At 40.6% G+C, this 24590-nt stretch overlaps 3 protein-coding genes and 1 pseudogene across 3 annotated transcripts; 1 reads left to right on the top strand and 3 right to left on the bottom strand.

The window, feature by feature from the left end:
- Positions 1-4929: 4929 nt before the first annotated feature.
- Positions 4930-9955, bottom strand: LOC136469466 (wall-associated receptor kinase 3-like). Its single transcript, XM_066467653.1, has 4 exons — positions 9494-9955; positions 8952-9387; positions 6467-6610; positions 4930-6122 (listed from the first exon to the last, which is right to left on the bottom strand). The coding sequence occupies exons 1-4, from the start codon at positions 9953-9955 to the stop codon at positions 4930-4932; spliced, it is 2235 nt and encodes a 744-aa protein (XP_066323750.1).
- A 4226-nt stretch (positions 9956-14181) lies between these two features.
- LOC136478825 (small nucleolar RNA Z206) lies at positions 14182-14291 on the bottom strand (annotated as a pseudogene).
- Positions 14292-17064: 2773 nt separating this feature from the next.
- LOC136472713 (disease resistance protein RGA5-like) lies at positions 17065-20848 on the top strand. The gene is made up of 4 exons (XM_066470417.1): positions 17065-17979; positions 18341-19797; positions 19839-20574; positions 20698-20848. The coding sequence occupies exons 1-3, from the start codon at positions 17165-17167 to the stop codon at positions 20393-20395; spliced, it is 2829 nt and encodes a 942-aa protein (XP_066326514.1). The 5' UTR covers positions 17065-17164; the 3' UTR covers positions 20396-20574; positions 20698-20848.
- A 1468-nt stretch (positions 20849-22316) lies between these two features.
- Positions 22317-23566, bottom strand: LOC136469465 (wall-associated receptor kinase 5-like). Its single transcript, XM_066467651.1, has 3 exons — positions 23367-23566; positions 22888-23162; positions 22317-22786 (listed from the first exon to the last, which is right to left on the bottom strand). The coding sequence occupies exons 1-3, from the start codon at positions 23564-23566 to the stop codon at positions 22317-22319; spliced, it is 945 nt and encodes a 314-aa protein (XP_066323748.1).
- Positions 23567-24590: the final 1024 nt, after the last annotated feature.

Genomic DNA, 24590 nt, shown 5'->3' with positions numbered 1-24590 from the left:
TATATTTTCATACATACTCTTAGTTTTTTCTCCCTGGCATCAAACCTCCTTGTATCTTCACTATGTTAGTTTTTGTTGCAGTCCATATGTCACGACTCCGTGAAGTTTAGATTTGCAATGCAATTTTGTAATGCAATTTTGATCCACATGAGTTGAAGCTTAGTGTCTATTCTATCTTTATTCAAAGTTCTATTATTTTATTAAGAATATAGATTCTAGTTCCTAAACTATACTCTTAGTTTCCACATTGGCATAAACTATCATTTTTGCCTACACCCAACACTCATGATGTTGAATTTCTTCTACTACACCAGGAAGTAGAAAGGATTTTCCATATAATGTTTTAATAAAAATTATAGTTTTGAATATTATTATTAATATAATTTAAAATGCCTTGTTAGTATCACATATGTGATTCATTTAGGAAACATTTTCATGACTGCTAAACTGCCAAAATATATATTTTGGATAATGCATGTTCGTAACTTGGTGTGCATGTATTTTGAAATCATATTAGAGGCATTTTATGATATGTTTTGTGATATTGTATGTTGGTAATTTTGATGTAGGAAATTTAGTTACTTTTAGTAATGGCTCGCGAGAGTAATTTATAAGAAAACTTAGGGGTTTGATTTAAACTATGTTTCACTATGACAGATGGGTAGTTTAAATGCAAATTTAGGAAGTTACTTACTTCATATTTTAAAATGGCTGAGGTGGTTTAATTTAGATATTTATTTAGTGGTTAGTTTAGAATATTTTCCATAACAAAATTATGGGTATTTTTAAATACAATATTACAATCATTAATTGAGGAGTTCTTTTGAAGCCTCCATATTAATCCTCATGAGAGCAGTACAAAATATAAATCCTAAAATTCTTAAACATCAAAAGATCCCACCACAAATCTAGTAGACACTATTCGACATTGACAATAATAGCTATGAGATCTATAGTATTTATTTTTTATGTATTACTCACCCCTATTTTGGCCAAAATAGTATAGAGTACCCCTCTAAATCTATATTTAAATTATGACCCGTTTCTATTATAAAGGAATCCATCCCATAAATTTATATCTAAACTATCGATTATGCTAATATACAAATATTCTATGTAGACTCTCAATCCTATATTTAAATTACTCACCTATGACATTTTGAATAATAGCTTAGTTCTCAAATCTTCGTCTAAGTTACCCACCTATTAAATATGAAAAATATTCTGGGATAACCCATAAATATGCATGTACATTACCTATCATCGAGTAAGTACCCACCTACTCCCTCCGTCCTGTAATATAGTGCATTTTAGGAATTTTAAGATAAATTAAAAGAGAACATAAAAGACGCATGTACCCTTATTTTATTTCCTAATCAGACGCTAGCATCAACGTGATTAATGGTGATTGGTTGATAAATGAAAAATATTTAATGCAAAACTGGCTTTTGTCCTCTAGAATGCATTATATTTGAGGACAAATTTTAAATGCTAGAATGCACTATATTATAGGACGGATGGAGTATGCCATTATGATAAATAATTGCAGGTAACCCTCTAAGTTTGTATATAAACTAACCTCCACCACTATTAACTATAACATATATTAACAACATTTAAATAACTAACCTCCATCACTATTAACTATAAAACTTCTTGTTACAGTTATTATAGCATCAATTAACTCAAGGTGTATCTGCATGATCGGTGTCACCATTTGGATCACATATACATGTATGCAGGAAGCCATGATTATATTAATTTTCATGTCAAGCACTCATGGAATTGCAACTCAAGAAATAGAGGACTCTATGAGTGGAGGAAAACCATATATGATCATATTAATCTAGCATAACCAGATAAAGATAAGAAAGTATCTGTACGAGAACCGTATCATAATATGAAAACATTAGAAGGTGTATGTTAAATTAAATGCTAGATATTTCTTTCGTTTTAATTTCTGGTATTTGTCTCTTTTGTAGTGCATATCGTGAGATTAATGCAGAAGCTCCAAATACGAACGAAGCCTCCAATTAGTAACAGTACGATATTTGGTATTACCTTTCAACAGAAAAGAGAGGTACTTCATAAAAAATATAAGAGAATTTTCAGAGAAAAAACTACTGGAAACATTGGACACGGAAATGAACCTTTGCATCCGTTGAGGAGGTAAGGGTTGCCTTCGTATCCATGGGAGCACGTACAGGCGTAGCCGGCACCAGCCTTGTTGCACTGGCTATTGGTGGCAACACATGCATAGGGCACTTCCTTGTCTAGTTTTGCATCTTCACAATTCTTCGCTGTGATCCCCCATTCCATCACAACAGGCACACTAGCGTTGTCTCTGTCATAGAACGCCGTCGAGGTGAGATAAGTGGTGCTGAAGTTGAAGGCTTTGCTCTCCATCACAGTGGCATAGCTGCAAGAGTGCCCCTCCCTCTGTATCTGAATCTGATTCTGAGTGGCGTTTTGCAATGGGTCGTCAAAATAGACTCGAGTGACCCGCATATTCGTCGGGAAGAATTTCACCTGGCAGCAGCCATCAGTAGGGGAGCATGATGAGCCGATCTTGAGAGGATAGCTGCATGTTGTCTGGCAGCCGAATATGTACTGCGAAAGTGCGGATGTTGCACAGCGACGACATGAGATTGCATATCAGCTAACACAGGAGTACATGTTTCGAGTGTCGTGGAATAATATTAAGATCACTTACAGTTTGGCCTGCCATGTTGGCAGAACTTCCGCACCCGAGAACGATGACTGTGTTATCCTGGTATGATAGCACGTAAGGCATGCTGGTCATGTCCATCTTTGCTTCGTCAGATGTCATCATCCCCTTGTTGTAGCACTGCCGAGAGATAGAAGTCTTGACCCAGACCTTGTTGTCCTGCACGGAGATCTTCGTCACCTCCAACTTATTGTTGGAGTTGTTCCAAATTCACTCCAAGATATAGGCCATGTTTCTGACGGAGCGAAGCGGAGGCCCGTCGCCGGAGGCTTGGGCCGGAGCGTAGCGGAGTCTGAAGCTGGCCCATCAGGTCTCGCCCCTGTGCTCGGGGGGTGCGGGGGGCGGAGCCCCCCGCGGTACGGTACGGTATATACACCCTTGCTAGGGTTTTGTGGAGATTGATTCTCTTGTAAGCCGCCATAGGCGTGTAACCCAAAACTCTTGAGATAGTGAGATTGTTGCTGGCTGGTGCCCGTGGTTTTTCCCCTTCACATCGGAGGGGTTTTCCACGTTAAATCGTGTGTCTCCTCTGTGGCTTGATTCTTTACTTCTTATTCCTATACGTCGTTCATAACACTTATTACCATGACCATCATCATGAAACAGCTTTCTGCCGCCCGCAGTCGTCGTGCAGTTGAGTTGAAACTGCTTGGTGATTGCGCACCGCCCATTCAAGGCGAACGGGAACGGGACCTCGATGCCGCCGCACCATGTGATCGTTGGGCAGCCAGGCTTCGGTGACACCGGGACGTCTGCGGTGGCGAGCACTGCCCACACGGCCACCAGAAGGCAGACGAGGAGGAGGCGTGAGAACTCCATGGGATGTATTAGTTGCTTTGCCTGGGGTCTGGTTGTTCACAGTACCACAGCTACAGGGTACATACAGAGGATTAGACGCACAGGAGACACTTTGGCTTACTATGTCAACGCACTGGTACTGCATACTCATGACGCCTGCCTGGAACAGTTCGTTAGTGAGCTAAAACGACCGCATGACGCTGCTAAGACTAAGAGTATAGTACTTTTCTCTGAAATGGTGTGCCGGCGCATCAAATTGAGCAATTTGATGCGTCACCTCAAGATTCGCGCGATTGGCTTACATTTTCAGTCTTTCGTAGGAGTAAAGTTTGCAGGCCTGGCACTCACCAACTTGCCTAGATTTTTGTCTTTCATAAACACCTGGACGTCACTTTACAAAAAAACACTTTGACGCACTGTCACCCTCACCCACACGGCCAGCACAGCATACTGCTGACAAATGGTTACCAAATGATCTCTCGTGGACTCAAACGTCAAAACAGTTGAAATTATTATTCCTATTTGTCTTTTTGTTACAAATTTTACAATTTCCAAACTCCTGTCTATCAATCAATCACTCCTCGAGACAACACTTGGCTTGCAACTCCTGAGTCCAAATTTGAAGGATTTGCAAAATCCAGCTGCTGCACCTCTACTTCAGTAACGATGTCACTAGCCACGGCAGAGTCACGGAGCACTTCAGCTAGTTCGTGGCCATCACAAAGCAGAAAGCTCCGTCGCAGCCGGGGCCAACCGGCCAACACAAGCATGACTGAACATATAGTATATAACCACGACAAATTTTATCAAAGCCCACAAAAAAAGAAGAAAAGAAATAGGGAAGAAATTAAGATCACCAATCAGTCGGTCAAGGAACTGGTTCTTCCATGTCACCAGGATCTAGTAGCAGGTTCCCTATGGTTTGTGTTTGGTACCATTGTGACTAATACATGCACTCACAAAATAGGAAAAACATAGCAGATATTAAACAAGCCACATGTTATTTCGGACCCGGAACATTTCTTTCAAATACCGTTTCTTGAAGTTTGCATTCCAAAGCGAACTGGAAGTCTGGAACTAACTGAATCAGAGAAAGAATCTAGTACAACACCACCATCACATTCATAAATAAAAATTCAATGAGTGATCGAATTGAGCTATTGTTGCTGCAGCAAACATAATGAACACCATAAGTTTTGTAAAATGATTATGTGCTTCCCATAGCTCAGTTAGCTACAGAACATGATGTGTTCCCAACTAATTTGTACACTGCCACCATATAATACATTTTTGGATAACAAAAAAACACTAGCTTCATCCCTACAGCAGAGGAATCAGGCGCAAAACTAATTACAACAGGATTTCTTCATTCAAACATTCAAATAACACAGACACTTGAAAGTTCATCTAGGGTACGTTGCAGACAATAAGATTTCCTTTTCCATAGTGTATTGCCTGCTGGCTTCATTGGTAACCAATTCAATCGACTTGCTGTGATCCCTGGTTTGATTTGGACCATATCTCCTTAACGTTTTAATGAAAGGAAATTGCTTCTTCATAAAAATTAAATTCTCTAATGTCATCTCCACTTCTCTCATTGGAGGCCGGTCTTCTCCCCTCAATTTGGTACACCATGTCGCCAATCTAGCTACTTCTAGAATTTCTCCATCCTCCTCCTCCATAACCTGAGGATCTATTATGTCATCTGGTCTGCCTTCTATGAGCAATGAGGTGAAATGTGAAACAAGGTCATCACCATTGTCAGACTGATAGAAAAAAGGCTTTTTTCTAGTTAGCAATTCTATAAGAACTACACCAAAACTAAAAACATCACTCTTATCAGTTAACTGACTTGTTTTGTAGTACATGGGATCTAAGTAACCGATTGTTCCTTGAATGGCTGTAGTCACTCCAGTTTGATCAATTTTGATGTACCTTGAAGCACCAAAATCGGATACCTTTGCAGTTAAATTATCATCAAGAAGTATGTTGGTGGTTTTAATATTCCTATGAAATATCGGCATTGAAGCAGCCGAATGTAGGTAGGATAGTGCTCTAGCAACTTCAAGTGCAATTCTCAGTCGATCGGCCCATGATAATGATATTGGTCCTTCAACATGAAGATGATGATAAAGGGTTCCATTTGAAATGAACTCATAAATCAGGAGTGGAACTTCTGTCTCAAGGCAACATCCTAAGAGCTTAACCACATTTCTATGGTTTACTTGAGAAAGAACGACGACTTCATTTATGAATTCATTGATTTCTCTTTGTACTGCAATCTTCGATTTCTTGATTGCCACAACATTTAGACCTAGATCCCCTTTAAACACAATACCATGCCCTCCACCACCAATCACACGCTCTCTATCGAATTTGTTTGTAGCTTTCTCTAGCTCCCTTAAGGTAATAATCATCCTCTCACTGATGTTTGCATTTCGTGATATCAGTTGTTGCAACAATAAACCGTGATTTTGCTTGAAAAATTTTTGTTTGATTTTCCTTGTCTTGATCTTACGCATTATGGAGGGACTGATGAGTGCTAGAACCAAGAAACATATGCCGCCACTGCCTACTCCAAGCTCGATGCTTAAACCTAAAGTGTAAAATGATGGGTCAAAATTCTTGAAGTTGGATTAGACAAAATATTATTCATTCCATTCCAAGGTATTGGCTGTTTTAGTTTTGTCCTAAATAAAAGTCCTCTAACTTTGACCAAATTTATAGAAAATATATACTAAAATCTAAAATGTCAGATACATTGGCTACCAAGACATATCTCATTGTTGATTATGAAACGAACTTTATATTATAATGTTGGTGTATTTTTCTACAAACTTGATTAAAATTATAATAATTTTTACTTAGGATAACACTAAAACAACTAATGTGTTGAAGAAAAATGCGTAAATACAATAGGTGCACACAATGGCTTGTTACCTGCGGATGAACCCTTGACACATCCCCCATCCGTCCAAGGGTTTCCGTAGGTCCCTCGTGGACACCGGCACTGGAAACTCCCAGGGGAGTTTTGGCAGACACCATAGCATGGGTTGTGTTCTGGGTTCTCACACTCATTTATATCTACAAAATAAATGTACATTGAAGATTATTAAGAAGAAAAATGTATGTTTGAAAATAGATATAAACTGGCAGTGCACTAGTTCATCAACCCATGCTCTTGCACGAGCAAGAACCTTATAAGACATAAATAATATTCGAAGTCTAGGGATAACTTAAGGACCAAAAGGACAATAAAATTTCTTATCCTTGCCTAAATAATTTTTATTCATTCTCTAATACACTCATATAGATACTGTGTAATCTCTGTTTAAATGATAGCCTTCAATTATCAATTATTCTACATGGCTTGTATCCATATTTTTAGTTTTCCCTTGTTTGATTCACTCCGATCCTTAGTGTATCATTGCCTCGTATTGGTTAAACCATAGCTTAAGTTATGCTAGCTCTTGTAGCAGTCCATATGTCATGACTATGTGAACATAGATTTTGATTTTCTAGTGCAGTTTCGACCTTATTAGTTCTGTACATTCTATTCAAAATTCTTTATTTTATTAAAATTATCTGTTCTACTTCCTCTGTTCTAAATTATAAGTTGCTTTGACTTTTTTGGTACGTCCATTTTGTTATGCATCTAAATATAATAATATGTCTAGATACATAACAAAATGGATGAAAAAAAATCAAAACGACTTATAATTTGGAACGGATGGAGTAGTTCCTAACTTATACTCTTAGTTATCACATTGGCAGAAACAATCATTTCGGCCTACACGGAGTGCTCAAGATGTGAATTTACTAAAATTATGCGTGAGGTATTGTATTACTTTTTATAAAAACTAAATAAATACATTTAATCTATGAATATAAATATACAATGTTTCAATAAAATGTATAAATTTATTTATTATTGTCATGGATAATTAATATAATTTAAAAGACGTTGTTAGTGTCATATGTGATTCAGTCAGGAAACAATTTCATGATTCATATGCATATGCCCTCAAAGTATATATATTTACGGATCATGCATGTACATATACTTAGTTTATAGGTGGCAAGTAGCATATATGTTTACATTGAGTTTGTTTTCTAATATTAATAGTGGTAGATGTGGTACGTAATCATATCAGGGGTATTTTAAGACATTTTTCTAATATCATACTGGGTAATTTAGATGTACAATTAAAGGATTATTATTTTGTTTTACTTTTAGTATCTTCTCATGGAAATATTTAGATGCAAATTTGGAGAGTTGATTCATAGTATCTTTCATAATAATAGTGGGTAATTTAAATGAAAATGAAGGTAGTTCCTTTACATTTTATTTTGAAATAGCAGAAGTAGTTAATATAGATATATATAATATAATTGACAATGGTGGGTAATATTTTGAGTATAATGTTAACATTACTAATTGGCGAGTTCTTTCGAAACCTCCACACTAATCCTCATGTAACAAAAATAATAAATACAAAAATTATTGAAAAATTCAAAAACATTGTACCACCATGTAGACTCTAATTAAAGTTGACAATAATAGCCATTATGTCTATTCTATTTTCTAAAATATTACCCATGCCAAAAAAAATCTAAAACAAAACTACAAATCTATATTTAAACTATGGTCGTATGCCATTATAAAATGCTTCAAAATAACACAAAAAATTATATCTAAATTACCTCATCTCCGCCACTATCCAAATACCCGATGTAAACCCTCTCATACTATATCTAAATTACCTTCCTCTACCCTTACAAAATTGTTAAACTCCCCAATCGTTTCCCAAGTTACCCACCTATGCAAATATGGAAAATAATCTAAGGTAACCCATAAATATGCATCTACATTACACCATTATTAGAAATAACCAAAAGTAAGCACACATATGCCATTATGAAAAACTATTGTAGGGAACCCCTTGGCTTGTATCTAAATTACTTACCTCCACCATTATTAATTGTAACATAAAGTAACTCCTAAATTTGAACCTAAATTGTCCTATAAAGATATCCCAATGTACTTACATATATATTCTTCTATAAATTACTCACGTTTGTTATAGTTAATATAGCAAAAATTAACTCAAGGTGTACATGCATGATGTGTGTCACCATTTAGATAATATATACATGTACATAGGAAACGATGATCATAGTAATTTCCATATCAAATACACAAGGAAGTGTGATAAAATTAGAGAGGGAAACTATGAACGTGGATATTAAATAATGTATATAGAATAATTCATAACTAAAATCTATCCGGATAAAGATAATAAATTATCTAATAAGGAGATCTATATATATTAGAGTATGAAAACATAGGAAAGAGCAAAGATAAGAAATTTCGGATAGTTAAAGGTTCAAATTTATCCATGAATTATTGGATGTGAAGATGAACCTTTGCATCCGTTGACGAGGTAAGGATTGCCCTTGTATCCATTGGAGCAATTACAGGTGTAGCCGGCATCGGTGTTGTTGCACTCGCTATTCTTGCTGACACACGCGTAGTCCTTGCTGAGTTTTTTTGCATCTTCACATTTCTTCTTTGTAATCCCCCAATCCATCACAACAGGGACCGTAGCATTATTTGTGTCATAGAATGCCGTCGAGGTGAGATAAGTGGTGCTGAAATTGAAGGCTTTCCTTTCCATCACAGTAACATAATTCCATGGGTGCTCCCTCCATATCTGACTATTGTTGATGTTCACCTGGACGAACAAGGCTTCAGTAGACTTCACGTCCTTGGAGAGGTCCAACTGGCAGCACCCAGCATTAGGATTGCATGTGCCGTTCACGGGATTTTCCACGCATATCGGCGAGCAGCCGACCCTGTACTGCGAATGTTTCATATCAGCTAGTAGCTGTTTAGAGTGCTGCGAGGAACGATGACTAATTTTAGAGAGCTGTGGATAGCATATCAAGAAGACTAATTTTACTTACATAGTTGCTGATGATGTAGCCAACAATCCTATTGCAGCCGAGAACGATGACTTTGCTATCATGGCGCGAAAGCACGTAGGGCGTGCTGGTAATGTCCATGCTCTCCCCGTGGGTTGTCAAACTTTTCTTCCCCTTAATCGCGGATTCGTTGTAGCGTTGCCGAGATATACGAGTCTTGATCCAGGCCTTGTTATGCTGCACGGAGATGTTCATCACCTCCAACTTACCATTAACCAGCTTGGTGCCGCCCGCAGTCGTCTTGCAGTTGAGATGAAAGCGCTTGTTGATTGCGCATCGACGTTCCAAGGCGAACGGGAACTGGACGTCGATGTCGCCGCAGCCCGCGTTCGTAGGGCAGTCGGGCCTCGGTGACATCGGGACGTCTGTGGTGGCAGCGGCGGCGGCGGCGAGCACCCACACGACCACCGGAAGGCAGAGAAGAAGACGACGAGAGAACTCCATGGGACGGTATACAGGTGATTTGCCTGGGATCTGGTTGTTCACGTTACTGTTACTCTAGGTTAACTAGCTAATAACTACCACGCACTACAGTGAACTATTTATATTGTGAACACCAGTGTGGTGGACAGCTGGCCACAGCTTTAAATTTTGGACATTTTCATCAGAGCTACCAAGGAGTGGCGCGCTAAACCGACGTGTGGCCGGCGCTTCCGTGGAAATGCATGAAACGCCGGCAGTGCAACAGCCGGCCCCGAGCCGGCCATTTGATGCGTGATCTTTCACAAGATTCGCGCGATTGGCCAACAATGTGCAAACAAGCGAATTTTATTCTCCAGCTGGGACTCACCAATCCATAAGGGCCTGTTTGGAATGTGTTGTGTCTTGTCTTGCCTGGTAAACAGTTGGAGTCCTTACGCCACCTTTATCTTTAACAAAACAACACTTTGACGCACTGATGTCACCCTCACCCACAACTCCAGCACTGCTGACAAATGTCGTCTTATCTGGATTCAAGTAGTTACAAAACGTTCTCTCGTGGACTGAGATGTCAAACGTTTGAAATATTCGTATTTGTCTATTGTTACAAATCTTGTAATAAATATTCAAACTTCAGTTTTCTAAAGGTTTATACCATTTGATCTTTCCAGCTATGCATGTGTTCTTTAAATATTTGCACAATCTGAAACCTAATCTATCCAACCACTCCTAAAATAATGTACTGCATCTAGCTGTAGTACACAAAACCCTTCTGGACCGCACCTGGCTTCTTCTGAGTCCAGATTAAACCGCACCTGGTCTGCAGAATCTAGTTGCTGCACCTGTACAGTGTCGTCGATAGCTAGCCATGGCAGAGTCACGCAACACATCAGCTACCTAGTCGGTGGCCATCACAAAGCTCCACTGTGACAGGGGCCAGAGCAGAGGATTGATCGAGTAAATATAAAAACATGACAATAGTTGTTATAAATAATAACCATGGCAACAACTAATCGAAGCCTAAAAAAAAGAGAACTGCTTCATACTTCTCTTTTTAAAATTGCACGAATCCATGGCGCGGATTGGGGATGGGGAAGACATTGATTGGAGATGGCGAGGTCTGTTTAGCCCCCAACAAGCCAGCACCGCTCGCGTCCACGAGACAATCGTTGTCGGAGGGCGTAGGTGGGGAGATCGGGCCAGGATACGAGGAATGGGAGCGATCGAATCGAACAGACGATCGAGGTCCGGGAGCCGACGAACCAGTACCCGCATTGTATATAACGAGGAAGAAAAAAGTGACTTGGGCTTTAGGTCAGGGTTGGACAAGTGCTAGGCTTCCACGGGTTAGGCCCATGTGAGACTCAATAGAGAAGTAATTAATAAAAAAGGAAATAGTTCATTTTGCCTCCCTCGGCTATGCAAAAGTCAGTTTTCCCCCCTAAACTCTAAAACCAGAAACAATTCCTCACTCGTCTCTCAAAACGGATCACTCGACCTCCATGGTTGTTTCCCTTTGTGGTTTTCTTTTTTCTTTTATTTATGTTTATTTCGGCTGAATCTTTGAAAATTATAATAAATCATAGAAAAATTATAAAATATAAAATCCAATTGTGTTGGACTCTACATTAGTAGATCTACACAGTGAATATATGGTATGGTATGCTTTGGAATAAAGTTTTTGCTATAACTTTAGATCCATGTTTTTCTATAATTAATTTATAGCTACAATTTCTCTGGTCCAATTGTGGTGAAAATTTTATGGTGGATTAAGCACTGCATGCTTGAGCTGTAGAAAAAATTTCATGCTCATTGCATCATATATGACCGACTTATAGATTTATCTATTCATTTATCTAGGTTTATATAGATAAAACTATAACTCAGTCATACATGATCCAACGAGCATAAACTTTTTGCTACATCTCAAGCATTCAATGATTAGCTAACCTAAAAATTTCACCATAATTGGACAACATAACTGTAGCTATGAATTAGTTACAGAAAAGCTTAGATCTAAAGCTATAGTAAAAATTTTGTACTAAAACATACACTACCGGAATCGCAAGCTTTGCCGAGTGTCAAGAACTTTGCCGAGTGTTTTATATCGGGCACTCGGCAAAGGATGTCTTTACCGAGTGCCCAAACTCGAACACTCGACAAAGACACGACCCTCGGCAAAGCTGCTCTTTGCCGAGTGCTTAGGGTCAACACTCGGCAAAGACGTCCTCTTTGCCGAGTGCTCAGAGGTAACACTCGGCAAAGACTTTCTTTGCCGAGTGTCAACGTCTCACACTCGGTAAATTTTGGCCCGCCGTCAAACCAGCCTGCCGCCGTCAGCTCTTTGCCGAGTGTACAAAGACAACACTCGGCAAAGAGGCTCTTTGTCGAGTGTTAAAAGTAGACACTCGGCAAAGTATAATTTTTTTTGGCTCCTGCACTTCAAAATTTTTCACCTCTCCACACACCACATGTGGTACTCCATGCTTAAGTTTGGTGTATTTTTGAATTTATTTGCTATATTTAACTAATTAATTGCATTTCAAGCAATTTTTTGAATTAAGTTAAATTTGAACTGCAAGTGATTCAAATATTTGGAAAAAATGAGTATAAAATTGATATTCATGTTATTCAACCCAGTTTTAGGCCTTACCTATAAGATTATAAGGGTTTTCGAACATCTTATTTCAGAAACACGATCCCGAGCGTGTGGTTGAATGGTTTTTAAATTCAATAAAAAGCAAAGGAAGTCCGAAAATCATGAAATTTGATAAGATGTCATGATATCATATGTGGAGGCTATGGTAAAAAATTGAGAAGGTGTCGCATAAGTTGTCACGTACATTGCTTACAAACCGAAATATCTCCGAAGAAGTTTCATGATTGTTGAGAATGATCTGGTAAGATTTGTAGTGAAAGTGACGGTCTAGTTGTGGTTTGACTCCAAAACTTTTTGTATAGCCAATAGACATCAAATATCGTGTCATGTTAAATTTTAGTGATTTTTTGGATCCATTTGATAATTATTAATTTTTAATTGCAATTATATAAATGGAATTTGAGCTATAACTACATGAAATCATGGTCTATTTTCGCTGAAGCAATGGCCCACAAGGGCAAGGCGACGTCCGACGTCCACTACAACTCGGAGGACCCGCCCGAGGCGTACAACAACTCGTCCATCCACACCCGCCTCACTGAGTACACAGCGATGGCAAGGGAGATCCATGGGCCAGAGTACGATCCCACCTCCGAGGACCTTGATGGAGAAGTCGTCATGAGGTTGGGAGGAGGGAAGAAGCACGGGCGGTACTAGATTGGCGACGGCGCAATCGACCCGACCCGTACTAGGTCTCTCTCCCAGATTCGAGCAAGGAGCACGAGCTCGAGCCCGGCCATACGCACACGGCCGGACTGTACACAGCACACGGTGCAGGCACTCAAGGTTATTTTTGTTTTATTCGTCATTCATTAATTTTTACATACCTTTGCTTTGCGTTGTATCATTGGGGTGAAATATTGTAGGCCGAGGTGGCAGAAGAGAGGAGGCGACGGGAGGAGGATGAGGCGAGGGCTGAGGAGGATTGACGGAGGATGGAGCAGATGTTTTAGTATATTCAAGGTCTTGGAGCTCACTCAGGCTATGTTCCGCCACCGATGATATTCACTCCACCAAATGATCCTGCTGTCACTCATGTGAGTTTCTCTACCTTAAATCTAAATGTGAATGTGGATATGGATATATGAATGTGAATCCAAATGATATGTTGAGACAAATGCACCATGATATGTGAATGCGGCTTTTGCAAGGGTAGTTGTCTTTCCTTTCACAAAGCAGAAATGCTCTGGGAAAGTGTGCATTGGCACTCTACTATCCCGAAGGTCCAACAACTTTAGGATGTCTCTGCCGGTTTTTATTCACTGTCCGTATTCAAATAAACATGTCACATTTGTGTCTATTTTAAATTTTAGCCCACTTTGGAGCGTATGGGGTCAGCGACTAACATACATAGAGGGTTTGGTGCTGCCATGAAACGCAGCTTTTTCTGGACTTTGACTGAACTTAAATAGAAGATCCGAGACTCAAGAGTCAAGCAAACTAATTAACACCACCACTTAAATAGAAGATCCGAGACTCGTCGCCATTGCCGGTGGCCGCAACCCACCGGCCTCCCCTCTCCACCTCCCACCTCATCCTCTCCCACAGCACCATGTCAAGCCCCACACCTCCAACAGTGGTTCTCGCCGCCGTCACTGGTCGGAACCACATCGCCCCATCATCCGCCTGGGGCGCGCCTGCTTGTACCGGGCTGGTGCCGCCCAGCATCGCCATTTGTTTACTCCAAATCCACTCAGTAGCTAGCAGCATCCAACGCTGTAGTAGTAGTACTGTGTTTGTGTGTGTCTGAAATCTGTTTGGACTCTGAACATTGACCTGTGGCTGTGCTGCGTACTTGGTGTCGATCGGTGCCGGAACAGTGGGCAGCAAGCAAGTGCTGTACTCTACGACGTGCGCTTGCTTGCTTTTGTCTGTCCTCCTGCACCAGCAGCAGCAGTCCAGCAGTATATCATCAGCATGGCATCCATCTCCCGTTGGTGTCAGTCAGTGAGATACGCGTGCATGCATCCATCATCCATGATCCATGCATCACTGTAACAGGTCTGCAGGTGACCTGTTTAGTCATCTGTGCTACTGCAGATCAGATAACTAGGGACAATATAAAGTTCATAGGCGTTTGGAGAAATGTTCACATGCATGTGTATGTGTAATAGAAAATATGGGTACCAAAATAAGGGCATATGTGTGTCAGTACAAAGAAAAATTATGATAAAAAGATTGCTCTCCCAACATTTATCTTGAGAACAGAGTTGCATCCATCCTTTGATTTTTTCCCCATTGTTTTCAATCGAGAAAGAAGCTAGACTAGTAACTTTTACTACAATCTGTGATCGATATTCATTTTCTTCTGGTCCAAAAGAAAATAATTTGAAATAAAGTAGAGATCACAGATGGTGCATCAGAAAATAAATATATTCACATTGACAGTGCTGATTGATTCTACATTGCTGAGCTGACATGGATTGCATAACCCACCAAATATAAAAGATGATAAACAAAGTTGAGTAAGGTAAGCTTGCTAGCTCCACCAATCAAATAAGATCAAATCAAATTATACTACGTATGTGCGCAGAAATAATGCGGATAAGAACGTCCATGCAGCTGCTATGTAGGAGTAGGAGCCAATTAATTATCGGAAATGCTATGTGCCGGACGTCCAACGGATCACACAAAATGCTAAGAGCCTCTTTTGTGCAGGGGCAATCGGCGGCGTCGAATGATGTTCATGGCACACCTCCAGCTCAGGGCACACCTCCGTCCAATGGGACCGGTGGAGTGGCCGTCAACAATAGAGGTAGATGGACTTGTGCTTGTGATGCTTATTTGTGAATGGTGACACTTGTGGCGGCACTTGGATGATATTTGTGGACTATGTGATACTTGTGGACAACTTGTGATGATATTTGTGGACTATGTGATACTTGTGGACAACTTGTGATGATATTTGTCATGGTTATGGATTATATGTGATGGCTATGTGATATATGTGATTGTTGTGTGATATGTGATATATATGTGATGGTTGTGTGATATATGTATGTGTGGATGCAATAAACAAAAAAAATGCAAAAAAAAAACAAATTTCCCAGCTATGCCAAGTGCAATGACCAAGACACTCGGCAAAGCTGGAAGGCTTTGCCGAGTGCTATGGCCATTGCACTCGGCAAAGGCAGGGAGGCTTTGCCGAGTGTCACAAGTAATGCACTCGGTAAAGCCTCCCTGCCTTTGCCGAGTGTCACCAGTAAGCCACTCGGCAAAGCCTCCCTTCCTTTGCCGAGTGTCACAAGTAAGACACTCGGCAAAGCCTCTCTGCCTTTGCCGAGTGTCACCAGTAAGGCACTCGGCAAATCCCCCCTTCCTTTGCCGAGTGTCACAAGGAAGACACTCGGCAAAGCCTCCCTGCCTTTGCCGAGTGTGACACTCGGCAAAGAGGGCGGGCTTTGCCGAGTGCCCCCCGTGAGGCGTTCGGCAAAGCGACCGTCACCGTCAATTGGCGCCGTAAGGCAACTTTTCTTTGCCGGGTGTTTTGCTGGCACTCGGCAAAGCCTTTGCTGAGTGTCCGACAAAAGACACTCGGCAAAGAGGCCTTTGCCGTCACCGGATTTGCTGAGTGATCTTTGCCGAGAGTTACACTCGGCAAAGGCTTTGCCGAGTGTATATGGGGATTTGCCGAGTGTCACAGGCACTCGGCAAAGAGCCTGAGTCCGGTAGTGATACCATCTCATATGTTTACTATGTAGATCTACTCATATCGAGTCTAAAAAAAATTCATGCTCATTTGATCATGTATGACTGATTTATTAGATTTAATTTCATTTAAAAACTATTTGACAAACATAAAACTAGATAAATATGTAACTCAATCATACGTGATCCAATGAGCATGAAATTTTTACTATAGCTCAAGCATGTAATGATTACCCCACCATAAAAAAATTCACCACTGGACTAGAGAAACCACAGCTATGAATTAATTACAGAAAAACATAGATCTAAAGTTACAGCTTAAACTTTGTGCTAAAGTATATTATATCGTATGTTTACTATGTAGATCTACTCATGTGGAGTCCAACACGATTAGATTTTTCCTTTTTATGATTTTTTTCAAAAATTTAGCCGAAATAAACATAAAAGAAAAACCACCAAGAGAAACAGCCATGGAGGTCAAGTGATCGGTTTTGAGAGACGATTTTAGAGTTGAGGAAGAAAAAGCTGACTTTCACGAAATTGAGGGGGCAAAATAGACTTTTTCCTAACAAAAAAGTGACTTGGGCTTAGGTCAGGGTTGGACAAGGGCTAGGCTTCCATGGGTTAGGCCCATGCGAGACTCAGGAGAACAGTAATTAAGAAAAATAATTAGTTAGATGAGCTGCTTTGAGATCCGTATAATTTTGTTTAGAAATGGGAGTATTGGAGCGATTCCCAAATCGTATATGACCTATCAAATTCTGTTGCTTGCGGTTGGCAACTTGGCATAGTGCGGGGAGCATCTCACACCAGAAACCTACCCCAAAGAGTGGTTGACGTTGACCACATAGCTACTCCAGAGAAAACAGCACGCTTTTGTAGCTAGTCCTTGATCACTTAGATCGAGAGCAATCTCGGTCAAGGAAATGGCTATGGTGAGTGCATCCCATGGCGCTATGGACTCTCTTCTTAGGAAGCTGGGTGATTTGCTCACCGACAAGTACAAGCTACTCAAAGAAGCCAAAAGGGAGATCAGATCCCTTCGATCTGAGCTCAACAACATGTACGCGTTCCTCAAGGATATGTCAGGCATGCCCAATCCCAACGAACAAGCAAAGTGCTGGATGAATGAGGTACGCGAGCTGTCATATGACATCGACGACAGCGTTGATGAATTCATGATTCGTGTGGAGCAGGAATCCAGCAGCAAGCCACAAGGCTTTAGGGGATTCATCGACAGGTGCCTGAGCCTGTTGACGACGATCAAGGCTCACCATCAGATCACAAGGAAATTCCGAGGCCTCAAGAGACTTGCTGAGGAGGTGAGCGAGCGCCGCAAGAGGTACAGGATTGATGACACCATCTCCAAGCAACAAGACACGACTATAGACCCTCGCATGCTGGCGCTCTATACAGAGACAGCACGCCTTGTAGGCATCGACGGGCCGAGGGATGAGCTCATTCAGTTGATGATGGGTGAAGATGATCAGCTTAAGGTGATCTCTATTGTGGGATTTGGAGGTCTTGGTAAAACTACCCTTGCAAGCGAGATATTTCACAAGTTGGAGGGGCAGTACCAGTGTCAAAGCTTTGTTCCTGTGTCCCAGAAACCAAATCTATTGAATGTTTTGAGGAAGGTACTCTTTCAAGTCGGCTATGCAGCCCCAGAGAACACCAACATGGAAATATGGGATGTGGATGAACTCATCAGCACTTTGCACAAATTCCTTACAGGCAAGAGGTATGTGCGCTAATCTTTAAATGAGTCTGCTCCAGAGAAATTTTATTCTGGTATTCCTCTTATTGCTTAGCCTACTATGATATTTGTAGTCAAAATTCTAGCATGCTGATGTAGTTAGCTTGTCCTTCGATTTCCATATATTATTCTGTTTCTGCAATAGAACCTTAGTCTTTGTTGATTAATTAAGCCTGTCCAAATGCTGTCAGTCGCATGTTACTTAGGCGTTAAGGTTTGATGGATTGTCTTTATTTTTAACAGTCTTCGCATTTTAAAATCCACTTCAGAAAGTGAATTGCCTTTTTATGTATATAATCTGTGTTTGCCTAATCCCTGTTATTCTGTGAATGGAACCATTCGGCAGATTCTTCATTGTAATTGATGATATATGGGATGCAACAGCATGGAGTACTATTAGATGCGCTCTTCCAGAAAACAAGAATGGTAGCAGAGTGATAGCAACTACAAGAATTGAGGCTGTCGCTGCAGCATGCTGCTCGAATGACTATGAATATGTTTATAAGATGAAGGCACTTGACACCGTGGACTCGAGGAGGTTATTTTTCAAAAGGATATTTGGTTCAGAGGATACTTGTCCTCCATATTTGGAAGAAGTGTCAACCGGTATCCTAAAAAGATGTGGTGGCATGCCCCTTGCAATTATCACTCTATCTAGCCATTTGGCCACTCGACGGAACAAACTGGACAGGGAGCTATGGGAGCACACACTAAATTCTTTGGGTTGCAGCCTTGAACTGAATCCCACCTTGGAAGGAATGCGACAGATACTGAGCCTGAGCTACACAAATCTTCCTCATTGTTTGAAGGCATGCGTGTTATATTTGGGCATGTATCCAGAGGATCACGAAATCAGCAAGACTGATTTGGTCAGACAATGGGTAGCTCAAGGTTTTATCAGTAAAGCAGGTGGGCAAGACGCAGAGGATATTGCAGTCGACTATTTCAATGAGATTGTCAATAGGAGCATTATTCAACCAGCACATACAGATAGTAACAACGATGTTCTGTCCTGTAGGGTGCACGATATGATGCTTGATCTTATTATACACAAATGCAGAGAAGAGAATTTTGTCACTGCAAGTGATGACATACAAGACATTAGTGGAACGCGTAGCACCGTTCGTCGACTGTCCCTTTACTTGAATGGTGTTACAGATAGCAAATCTCTTGGAACCATTCAACTCTCACATGTAAGAGCATTAACCAGATTTGGCACATCAACATACATACCTCCTTTAGGGGAGTTCAAGCATCTGCGGGTTTTGAATCTGGAACTTCGAGTTGGTGTCGCGCAGATGACAGTGGACCTAACTGGATTGTGTTATTTGTTCCAACTAAGGTACCTGAAAATTATGATTTTTGGTTTTGGTTATATAGAGCTACCAAGCAAAATTTCAGGATTGCAGCAGTTGGAGACATTGGAAATCGATGTAGGCAAGGTCCAGATTCCATCAGATGTTGTTCATTTGCGCCGGTTGCGGCACCTGATCGTTAGTGGCGGGTTCAGTTTGCCCGGAGGCATTGGTAACATGAAATCCATACACACGCTACGGTTTAGACAATTGTGCATGAGCTTGAGCTCAGCAGACACCATCAAAGAAATTGGGGAGCTCACCAATCTGAGGGATCTTCAACTACGGTTCAACTATGAAAGGCGATCAACAGGTTACGAGGCAGCAGCAAGACAGTCCTTGGATGCTCTGCACTCTTCCCTCGGGAAGCTTCTCGATCTCCGATACCTAGATATCAAGCATGATGGTTGCCTGGACGATGGATTCAGTTCACTCTCTGGTAGTGGTAGTGGTAGTGGATACTCCCCTCCTCCTCCTCCGGAGATTCAGTGACGTTGTGGGGCTGGCATTCCAGGCTTCCCAGGTGGATTGGACAACTCCAGAACCTCCACGACCTGCAACTTGCGGTCAAGGAGGTGCATGGAGATGACATCAGAATCCTTGCACAGCTAGCCTCCCTCACCAATCTCCACGTGAAAATTCAGGCAACTCCTAGGGAGAACATGGTCATCTGCAGAGCTGGATTCCCTGTTTTGAAGCATTTTGAGATTGGATGTAGCAGGATGTCATACCTCATCTTTGAGGCAGGGGCGATGCCCAGGCTCCAGATGCTGGAGGTATACTTCAACGCTTCAGGATGGGACAAGCACGGCGGTGCACCCACTGGCATCGAGCATCTGTCAGGCCTCAAGGAGATCACCGTGCGAATTTCGGGCCGAGGTGCCAGGGAATCCAATCGAAGAGCTGCATTGTCCGCGCTAAGAAACGCTGCTGATGCGCACCCAGGTTATCCTACAACTGACATCAGGTGTTTTGATGACATGTGGACAGATTTTGACGACTACGTGATGGAGGAGGCGCAGGAGCCTGTGGACCTGAGTCCCTAACTCGTCCGTCCTCACCGTCGGAGGCTTATAAAAGAGAGAAGCACCGTTGTGTGTGTACAAAGACTCTGGGTCACACGCTTCTAAGTCCGCACAACGTGTTCTGCGCTGCACTCCCATCAGACCCAACCATTGATTCACCTCGCATCTCTATCATTCTTTCCACACCTACTGCTCTCTAGGTAGGAATCTCGAGCACTTTGCCTAATCAGCTACAGTAAAAAGGGTTTAATTTCCCTTTATGCAGTCTTCAAAGCTTTGTTCGGCAAGGGTATTTACAGCTTTTCTTTGTTGTCTTTTTTCAGTGTGATCTTAAAACTCCAGCAGGCAGAGGACATTCTAAGGAAGAAGACAACCGATTTAATCTTTGATGTACTCTTATTTTCTTTAGAGATTATTTTGTGTCTTATTATCCATATTTTATACTAGTATTTGTTTTTCTTGAAATACATCAAATGTGAGGCACTCTTTTCCGTGTCTTTATAAAAAGAAAAAAAGAAAAGAATATGTGAAAACTGAGCATGATAGGCATGGGCGCATCGGTGCATGGCCCCTTGCCATCCGACTATCCGAGCTGTTGCAACTGGACACATACAAGTTGGGGACAAGACTCGTTCCAAGTTTCAGCTGCCTGCTTCCATCGCCACACGCACCGTCCTTATCTGCTGACTGCTACTGCCATGGACTTTGAGGTGTAGGGGAAAATCGGTAGAGTTGGTGACCTCTGGCTCCGAGTATCTGCTACTAGGCGGAGTTGCGGGGTGTGGTGGCACGAGGGCCAGAGCGTGGCGGCATGGACCATGCGGAGGGTGGTTGCGGGCAAAGTCCTGTAAATACACAGTGTGGCACGGGAGTCAGAGGGCAGTGGCACGGCCGCAAGGGAGACACGGAGAGCAGCAGCACGGGGTACCTATTCAAATATATTTGAATTTTTAAATCGATTTCTTTTTAAACGTAAACAATACAAAGGCATGAAATGTGACAAATTAAAAATTTACTTTAAGTACAAAGGAAAACATATTTTCCACTATTTTAGCTAAAACTTAGAAAATCATTTATGTTTTTTAATGTTTTCTGTTCGCGGCCGAAAATAGAAGTTTGGGGGTGTGAAAATATAGTTGCCCAAAACTCCGCTTTTAAACCCTAGGTTCTTGCAAGCTTACAACAAATTGTAAATAAAATAATAAATCAAGAACATTTGAGTTCAATTAACAAAGTAAGCACATCGTTTCTCTCTTTTTATACTGTTCATGCAAGTAACATTTACAACAAATGCGTATGCTCAAAGAATTATAAAATAATTTTGAAGAAAACAGAGGAAGTTAACTTTTGCTCATGACCGCACAAGCTCAACAAGGGTAGCTTGCTGATAATACTACTTTCTTTTCCATGGTATATTTGTTTGCTTGAATCGTTAGTTACTAGTTCAATCAACATGTAATAATCCTGAATGGTACATTATTAGCTAAAAATAATTGACATGAAGAGAGATAAACATGAGTGCTCGTCTTCCTTTGTATCCGTTGGAGCACCAACATGCATATATTAGTGAAACACTACCTATTGTTGCTAACACACACGCATAACGCGTAGTGTTGTCAATTTTGACTTCATCATCACTTGTATTCCGTACGATCTCCGGTTCTATCATGATGGGTGCCTTTCCCCGTCGACTTTTGTGTCATATAGAACACTTCAAGGTGAGATCAATGGTGCTGAATTGAAGTTGAAAGGCTGCTGCTTTCTCCATCACAGTAACATAAATCAAGAACATTTTAGTTCAATTAACAAAAAGTAAGCACACCAATGCTCTCTTGATAGTGTTCGTGCAAGGAACACTTACAACAAATGCATCTGCTCAAAGATTTATAAAATAATTTTGTAGGAACTGAGGAAGTTCACCTTTGTTCATGACTGCACAAGTTCACCGAGGGTAACTTGCTGATAATAGTATTTCCTCTTCCATAATGTATTGTCTTCTAGGGTCATTAGTTGCTGATTCAATTGACATGTACTGAACTTGAGTCGCATCCTCATTATTTATCCTTGGTGTAGTAATACACGGGAGAAGTTTTTTCTTCACTAACAAGTTTTCAAGTGTCATCTCCACTTCCCTTATTGTAGGTCGGTCTTCTACCCTTAATTTAGTACATATCATTGCAAGTGTGGCTACTTCTTGGAGGTCTCCATCTTCCTCCTCCATGACTTGAGGATCTACTATATCTGCTAGGTTGCTTATTGCAAGCATCTTCTCAAAATATGAAACAAGATTGTTGCCATCATTTGATCTGTAGACGAACGGTTTCTTTCTAGTAAGTAATTCTATAAGAAGAACACCAAAACTAAAGACATCGCTCTTGTCTGTTAGTCGACCCGTGTAATGAGACATACAACCTGTTCGCTTGTTGGTTTCAGCTAGGGCTTATCAGCCATAGTACAGTGTTTCCTCTCACAACAAACCAGCACCAGTCGGGCTTATCAGCTCAGAAACCAACCAACGAACAGGCTCATAGTGTCTAAGTATCCTGTTGTTCCTTGAATAATAGTTGTTACTCCTGTTTGATTAATTGGAATGTACCTTGAAGCTCCAAAGTCTGATACTTTTGCTGTAAAACTATCATCAAGAAGTATAGTGGATGATTTAATATCTATATGAAATATCAGCATAGAAGCGGATGAGTGTAGATAGGACAAAGTTCTAGCAACTTCGAGTGCAATCCTTATTCTATCTGCCCATGGTAGTGATATTAGTCCTTCAACATGAAGATGACTATAAAGGGTTCCATTTGAAATGAACTCATAAACTAGCAATGAAACTTCCGTCTCAAGGCAACAACCTAGGAGCTTCACAACATTTCTATGGTTCACTTGAGAAAGAACAACAACATCATTTATCAATTCGTCGATTTCTCTTTGTACTACTATCTTTGATTTCTTGATTGCCACAACATGCAGATCTAGAATTCCTTTGAACACAACTCCATGCCCTCCACCACCAACCACTCGAGAGCTATCAAAATTGTCTGTTGCCTTCTCTAGCTCTCTTAAGGTAATTATCATTCTTTCACCAATGTCTGTGTTGCGTGATATTAATTGTTGTAATAGTAACCCATGATTTTGATCGAAAAACTTTTGTTTCATCTTCTTCGCCTTCTGTAATTTGATTTTACGCATTATGAAGGGTCCACAAAGTGCTAGAAGAAAAAGACTTGTACCACCAACCACTCCTAGCCCGATGCTCAAACCTAGGAAAATACCGAACCAAATTCAAATAACCACGTAGCTAACAAACATACTAATAAGAAGTAATAATAAGATCATGAATGAATAAATTTATAGTTAGTGAAAAAATGTTTAAAAAGTATTGAAAGAAGGTAATAAGTGCACATAATGGCATGTTACCTCTGAAGGATTTCTTAATGCACACTCCATTTACCAAGTCAGCACCATGGGAACATCGACAAATAAAGCTTCCTGGGAGATTTATGCAATTTGTTGTGTTGCCGCATTGTTCTATGGGGTCCATACACTCATTTATATCTACATATATAAGTTTGCACAAAATTTAGAAAGATCATGAATGTTATATAACATGTCCAAAGAAAAAACATGTCATTCACTAAAATACAGTGTTGATTGAGATTGTATTAGTCCATAGGTTTTTGTGCTCCTGTACGGTGTATCAGTGTTAAGAGTCATCCTAAAATAGACATAATTACAATATGTTAGTGGGTAAATTTGGGGCTCACATGTAATGGAAATTGCTTACTCCCTTTCATTTGTTCATCTTTTAAAACAATGTATTCGTATAGGTAATTTAAATCTTTATCCAATTGTGATAGACTTGGATAGCAATTACTCATCTACATTTATGCTCATATACATTCCTGAGGATGACATGATCCACGAGTATCAAAATGGAGGATATATTTGGCTCCCCTTGCTACCCTCATTTCTTTTGGAATCAAGGTCCATGCATTAAATATTTCTTGTGTTCAATTTTACTATGCTTTAACGATGAAATATGCTTGATTACATGAAGTTATACTTTGGAGAGTAAATTTCATTGGCGGTCCTTGAACTTGTTACGAGTTCTTATCCTAGTCCCTGCCGATACTTGTAAATTGCATACTCGGTTCCTTAAACTTGTCCCAAAATGTTGTACTAGTCGTGGTACTTGCAAATATTTTTTTATGTT

The sequence above is a fragment of the Miscanthus floridulus genome, chromosome 8, assembly GCF_019320115.1.
Source record: "Miscanthus floridulus cultivar M001 chromosome 8, ASM1932011v1, whole genome shotgun sequence".
In the NCBI taxonomy this organism is placed as follows: Eukaryota; Viridiplantae; Streptophyta; class Magnoliopsida; order Poales; family Poaceae; genus Miscanthus; species Miscanthus floridulus.
This window is presented reverse-complemented; position numbering and strand designations above follow the sequence as displayed.